General features: G+C 42.2%; 1 protein-coding gene across 1 annotated transcript; it reads left to right on the top strand.

Moving 5' to 3' along the window:
• Nucleotides 1-289: 289 nt before the first annotated feature.
• AKAP3 (A-kinase anchoring protein 3) lies at nt 290-1,462 on the top strand (the record flags this gene model as incomplete). Its single annotated transcript, XM_084266890.1, is given in 7 exon segments — nt 290-418; nt 985-1,038; nt 1,040-1,064; nt 1,067-1,290; nt 1,293-1,344; nt 1,347-1,429; nt 1,433-1,462. Coding segments are annotated over 7 exon segments (597 nt in total).
• Nucleotides 1,463-7,427: the final 5,965 nt, after the last annotated feature.

Here is a 7,427-nt window from a genome sequence, read left to right as displayed (position 1 = left end):
GCAGTAACCACCACGGAGCAGCAGTAGCCCTCAACAGAAAAAAAATAAGGCACGCTTTAGTGGCATGCTGGCAATAAACCCCTAACCATTATTCAGAGTAGTATTCACATAGTTTATGCCACCAGTAGAGCTAGTTGCTACCATTGGCAACATATCACGGAGATCAGTATAAGTACCAATCCTTCTGTAGTCGCCAAGACCAAACAGAACTTGACCTGGTACTCACACAGCTTCTTTACATGGAAAGACCTTCTGTGCCAAGCAACAGAAGTGTGAGTAATGAATCTTTATGTATTTTCATTTTGGTTTATTCCTGAGACTGATTAAGGAATCTGATCCACTCAAAACCTTAAACTGGTGTCAAAATGATCCTGAAAGGTGTGCATTTGGCATTGATGATGTACTGAAAAGCATAAGGGTAATAGAAATTCAAAACAACCATCTGCTGAGGGGCAGAGATTCCACCAGTGCAGTGTATCACCCAAAGGGTTCTCTGTCTGTGGTGAATGTATTCTGGTGGATACCACTAGATTTTCACTTCAGGATGAAAGCCACTCAAAATCCAAAGGAGCCAGAGGCCTCAGAGAATGACACCACTACTTGAAGTCAAATAATAGTTAGAAGATGTTTCCTTTTATGCTGAGTCTCGCTAACCTTGTCAGTGCAATGGCAAATGAGGAGATTAATGAAAAGTCATATGACCCTGACCTATGTTTTGCTGTTTTTGGAAATCCTAGCCATAAATCTGTTGGACTGGGCACAGATAAAGATAAAAATAATCCACCAGCAAATATTACTCATGTCAATATAAAAGAACCTAAATATGAAGAAAGTCCACCTTCCAAGAAAAAAAATTTTTATAAAGAAATAAACTAGTCTACTGAAAGAAATGAGCTTTTCCAGAAGAGAAGGGTAGGACAACACAAAAAAGGTAAAAAGCCATCACAAAAACATTTTAACCAAGGTAATAATTTAAGCTAAGAGATACTAATTTATTCAAATAATGTTGTTTCAGTCATGAAGACCATGAAGGTCAGGCTTAAATGTAGCTAGTATTGTGCTGAAAACTTGTTACTGAAACACTCCAAGGCTGTGGTCTCAGACTTAATAGACTCCCATATGAAAAACTTACATGACCTTTCAGGCAAGCTCTTCACTAATTTAGGTTTTGCTTCTTCAGTGAAGCCAACTCTGTTCACTCTTGACAGTCGTAAGGCCACAGAAATTGTACAAGCAACATTGGATCGTTTTCATTCTACCTTGACAGTGCAGAGGCCTGGGGGAGATAGCACCTAGCGTATGCCTCGGTGAAGGCAGGTTCAAGAACAGATGCAAAGGCTCAGAATTGAGGTCTGCAGCAACAAGGACTGAAATATTGCCAAAAGAAAAAGAAATGACCTGTGCAGATGCAGTGGGTAACCACATTATTTAGCAAGGGTTTACCCTCTGGCATGAAAACTGAAACCAATGCACCCAATGCTCAAAATGACAGCCAAGAAGGGGTCTGAAATGAGATCGCCAAAGAACATGCCCTGGAATTTAGAAGTTTGGGATGTAAGCCAAAACGTTACCAGATTCATGGGCTTGAATGTGATCGTGTTATTGCCCATAGATTGTCATCTAATCTAGCAGAAGAATGGCAACAAGAAAGCAACAGAAAGCAGAAATGCTACCAAAGCAGGTCCCACTACCTTTGGGTCCCATGATCCCACCTTCCAGACATTCTCAGAAAGATGTCAGGATCCATCAAAAGAGGCTGAAGAACCAGATTCACAGAGGTCAGAGTCTAAAAGCAGAGGAGCAGGGACAATGACAGAGGGTCATTAGACTCTAAGGGCATGGGAACTCCTTGTTCTGTGGCTGGATCCAGTAAAGGTACAGTATCTGGACACAGGGTGGTAGTGGTGAATCAGAATCCATCTGAAAATGTATGTAGCGCCTCTGACCCCTCTTGCAGTGGGTGAATGCTGCTCAGGCAGACGTACCTGCGCTCAGCTTCTCAGGTGGCAATGAGTTCATGAACAGGCAAGGCAGAAACTGGGACCAGTACTGTATCACTTTGTCAGTGATATGTGCAGTGGGATTGAGTGAACCCTCAGCAAGTTTGCTGACAACACCAAGCACTGCCCAATTATCAAAAAAATTCAGAATCCCAAATTACTTTTCACCTTGTATTTACTATATTTTGTTTAACATGGAAAATAAAGAGTAGTCCAAGTTGTGTTTGGGGTCTTCTGCCTTTTATTGATGACTTTGCAGACAGCAGCTCTTCACCTCTTGTAATTATTCATTTTGGCAGCCTCTTACAGGATCCAGCCATGGAGAATGTAGGCTCCAACAGCAGGATGGAAGCAGAGGACTGAGGTGCACCTGCTACATCATGGTCACTGATGCACAGAGACACAGGCATGTGCACAGCTTCTTCAGTTCCCCTTTACAATGATAGGCCTTATCGGTACATCTGGTATGTCACACCTGTGTATCGCTTCCGGTGCACGACACCGCTTCTGTTGTGCTTCTGGTTTCCTGCGGCTTCAGAAGCCGTTCAGCAGCAGCAGCGCAGAAGGGATACGAAGTAGGAGAAATTTAACAAGCCATGCTGAAGGGAATACAAGGAGGAAAGGCAGTATGGCGAGGCTGCAGGCAGTTCTGTTTAGGTGCCAGTCTTGAACAGGCTGCTTCATAACTTGATTGCCATGTCCTCACTTTCACTGAGCCAGCAGAGCACAGCACGCTGATGTCAGCCAAGCACTTAGAGCTCCATCATCTCAAACTCATTTATTCGTCAGTGATTTGTAGGAGGTGGTATTAGTTGTACTGCTCCTCTTGGTGAACATATGAATTAAAAAAGCACGCAAAATAGCTGGGGAAGTCTGTCTGTAGAAATGTCAGTCACGGGCCCCACTGTTTACCTGCTTCCTTGGAGACAATTGTGTGTGCTTCCCAAATATGACAGAGAATGACTTAGCCACTACATCAATTCATTCCCTCAGGACCCACAGATGCCTCCCATCAGGTACCATGGACTTGTGCGCCTTCAGGTTCTTTAGATCATCTTGAACCTCCTACAGTGGGTGATTCTTCATTCTTACAGTCCCTGCCTTTGCCTTCTGTGGCCTGGGCAGTGCCAAAACATTCCTTGAGTACCTCAGCCTTCTCCATATCGAGGGTAACCAGGTCTCCCGTTTCATTTCAGAGAGGGCCCACATTTTTCCTAGTCTTCCTTTTATCACCAACATCTCTACAGAAGCTTTTCCTGTTGCCTTTGACGTCCCTGGCCAAATTTAACTCTACCAGGCCTTTAGCTTTGCTAATCTGATCCCTGGCTGCTCTGACAGTTTCTCTGTATTCCTTCCAGACCAAGTCCCTCATTTAGGAACTAGAGGTTAAGGGTTATTTTATATAATGTGGAAAATAGAGAAAATACTGGATATTAACTATCACTGAAGACATAGAATATAACCCAGAAAAAATCCTCTAAATTTATAACATAGTGAGAGTTTGCATCCAGTATCAGAAGAGAGAATAATATAATATTTACAATATAGTTTATAATATCAGGAAAGTCAACTTAGAAAAATGCAAGGCAGCTGTAAAAAACTGATATACAAATACACAGTGGAAAGAAGAAGCCAGGAAAACAGCACTAAAGGAGATCAAGGAGCAACAATGAAGATCAAATAAGATGTGTTTTCAATAGACTATTATACAAAGGAGGAGAGGGTACAGAGACTTAAAAAAGTACAAGTCTTCAGTTGTGCACCTCCATATGATTGCTTCTTGAAAAGTAAATCTAGTCTGAGAAACTACTTTAGCAGAAAAATACTGCAATAATGGATGAAATTTAGGAGACGTAACATTTATACTGTGCTACAAGGTGTGATTTTTTGGGTAATTGAACCTATCTGTGTGAGGTACAAGGTTTCAGGTGAATGGATATATATAACAGGAGGTCTGCTCATGCAAGAGATCTTTAAATTTTAAAGAATTTATATAGACATATACTAGAGGGCATAACTAAAATAACAGAGGTAGATACAGTAAGCAATCACTACCTTTCATCAGGATTTATAACTGTGTAGTTTTTAGCAGATCCTGGCAGTCATTTGTGGGACTTTAAGAACACTTAGATAGCCGGCAAATATGCATTAAGGTTATAGAGGAGGTCATCAAGTTGAGATGTCACACATTTCTGTTCCTTGCAGCCTATTGAACGCATTTTTGTCCCAGTTTGATTGTGTTTGCATCAAATCCAGAATGGTTCCGGTGAGTTCAGCAAGCAGACTGTCCCTCTGCACCCTAAGGGGCTCCTGCAACACAACTAGGACCACAGCGGGGAGACAGCATGGATTTTGGGTGACCTGGGCTGTATCTTCCCAGACAGCTCAGCTCCCTGCACGGGCAGATTTTGCCAACCCGATGCTCCTCAGCAGGAACCTGGCATGGCTTGTGCCAGTAGTCATGCTGTATTTTCCACCACTGAAGGCTCTCGGAGAGGATCCCGCACAATGAACTCAGTAAACTATTTTGTCCAAAACAGCTTCTCTGTGCTTAATCTGGTGAAGCCCAGCACCAGACCTTTTCCATGTGTTCATAAAGATATAGTGATAGAAGGAAAAAAAAAATATCAGATAACAAAATTCCTTTTGCAGTGAACAAGAAAAGTCTCATGGAGAAAAGCACTCTGCACAGCTGGAGGACCACACAGATCAACCTCATTTGCCAGAGTATAGCAATGATCTCATTTCAGTGCATGATGTAGTTAAAACAGGGAGGTCTAATTAAAGCTTGCTTTGGATGGAGAAATAGAATCAAGAGCAGGGAGAAAGGGAAGGATTGGTTTAGTCTGTGGCTATCATCTTAACAGAGCTAGGCAACAGGCTTCTCAGATTGTAGGTTAGTTCTTTCAGAAACGTTACCTTCTGTTTCCTTCCAAATGGGCAGGTAAGAGCTGTCACGAGCCCAAGGGGACGGACATCCAATCAAAGTAGTTAGAAAAGGACACACCGATCACAAAGTGAGTATTGGGGGCAGAAGGAACCAAGCTAATTTTTGTAGGTGATAACAGGACATCTAACTCCTGCGTGTAAGTACAAACAGGTTCCCTGTGGGAGTCCGTAGATCTCACACAGAGCAAACACAGACTTTCACATCGCTGCCATCAGCTGATGTAAGGTCTTTCATGAAGTCGTACTGCGCTTGGGCTTGTGCTTACGGCGGGAGCTGCTGAGTGTGCCGCTGACAGAATGGAAAACTTTGTGTTAAAGAAAACATCTAAACCAAAATTATTGCTCCTGGACTCTGAGGAAATAAATGTCTCTGAAATGAGTATGTTGGTTTTCTCTGTAACTAGGTAAAAAGGTGCTGCCAACAGTATGCCGAGTGAGGTGTAGCATTTCTGTCATCTCTGTCTCCCCGCATCTTAAAATTCCTTGAATATGGAAGGGTCTGGAATTTGAATCGATTGCTCCTGTCGGGTGGAAAAGGAATTCTCCTCAATGGCATTAGGTCTCCCTGTGAACAGACAGATAGGGAACCTAGCTGGTAACCAGGGCAGGTAGATGACACTATGTCTAATAATTTGCAAGAATTGGAAAACTAAGAGATTGACCATATCTGCATTCATGGGACTTTCTTACCAGTTCTTCATGCTGATTTCTATGCTTTATCTCATCACCTGAATTCTTCTCCACCTACTTGCCTAGCTGTTGTGGGTTTTTTTATTTCCAGCTAGTCTCAGAAGTTTTGAATATCCAGCATTGGTATGATTCTGTGTCCATAGAAACCAGCAAGAGGAATTTTAATGTTTACTAATGTCAGTGAATTGCGACCTTGCTCAGGCTGCCTTACTACACATAAATTGGGGAGAGGTGGAAGGGTGCCTGTTACCTTACCCGCTCCGTTGGAAAACAGAGTTCAGCCAGCTTGTCATCAGGCCGTACCTCCAGAGCTGGCTCTTGGCCTCCAGGTGAAGCTTCAGGGACTCAACAACAAAGCTCTTTCCCAGGGCAGGTGGTAAGTTTAATTTCACATTGTAAAATACCATGGATTTCTAAACACTTCCAGCCAAATTTTCAATGGAGGTATAAATCAGCCGGTAGACTGTTACTGTGAGTGCTGGGGGATTTATTTGTGTGCCTCAGCTGCAGCAGCAGCAAACCTGGATTTGAAAGCCCCAGCTGAGCTCCATCCATTACAGTGGTGCTTTAAACACATCAATCTAATTCGCTGTCCTCAATCAGCCAGAAGACTCCTTTGTAACGTAAATGATTTCCAGGTTTCCCTTTCCCACTGAGGATATTATTTCAGATTATATTTCCCCAAGTATGTTAGCATGCATTTTCCAAGCTGAATCCTGTTTTATTTTCAGCCCACATTTGAAATGCCAGTGTGTTATTTCTCTGTCATCTTTCATTTGCAGTTCTTCATCTCATATGTATATTTTCTTAAACTTTAGTTTGTATATAAATGGATTTAAAACATTACAGCACACCTTCCCAAGTTTAGCATGTTCCTGGCTAACACTCCTTTCTGATTGTAGGCACAGAATCAAAGAAGATAAATATACAGGAGACCTGATGAGGTCCTCTGGTCTGTTCCCCTATTCTAAAGTAGCATCAGTATTATTTAAATTGTTCCTACCAAACGCTTGCCGGGTCTCTGCAAAAGTCTCTGGAATTAAAAATTCAATTATTTCTTTAGGCAATGTATTCTGCCCTATTAACCAGGCTTAGAAATAGAAAAATTGCCACCGTGTTTAGTTTAACTTTGCCCTGAAAGACTTGCAACAGCTGAATAGTCACCACATTGATCCTCCACCTTAACCAGTTTTCATTCTTTTAGGTCAACCTGAAATCTGTGCCCCCTTAAAGATATGCTTCTGAGTAATCTCCAGTGAGAGTGAAAGAAAGGAATATTACCCATTCCTTAACAGTCACGTTATTGCCATATTTGTTTGGCTAGTTGGTTGTAGGTGGTTTTTGGGTTTGGTTTTGGGGTTTTTTTTGTTTTCCAGGTTTAGCTTGAGAATGGTCCATAAAAAAAGAGGATTCCAGAAGAGATCTCGGAAAAAGCTTTGACTTGCCCTTTTAAAAATCTCAACAACACAGCAAGTACAATAGCTAATAGCCACACAAAGACATCTTAGGAAATATTTCACACAAAAGACACAGGGAGAGCAGATTCTAAGAAATCTCAGTTGTATTTGGCAGCGTAGTGATTGTAGGTCAGTTCTGAGACTTTTTTCTTTTAAAGCATCAGTTCACTGCTGGTAAAGGGAGTCAGCCTGGCAGACACAGTGACTTCAGCCTGCAGCCCTCTGGACCAGATACCTTCTGGAAAACAGTGGAGTTTACATTCATCTGCTTGTTCCTCCAGACACCTCAGTCAGGGGGCATGTGTGGACTGACACATTCATTATTATTGCC

Source organism: Gallinula chloropus (genome assembly GCF_964237585.1).
Source record: "Gallinula chloropus genome assembly, chromosome: 1".
NCBI lineage: Eukaryota > Metazoa > Chordata > Aves > Gruiformes > Rallidae > Gallinula > Gallinula chloropus.
Note: the sequence above shows the minus strand (reverse complement) of the source record. Positions and strands in the feature narration are given on the sequence as shown.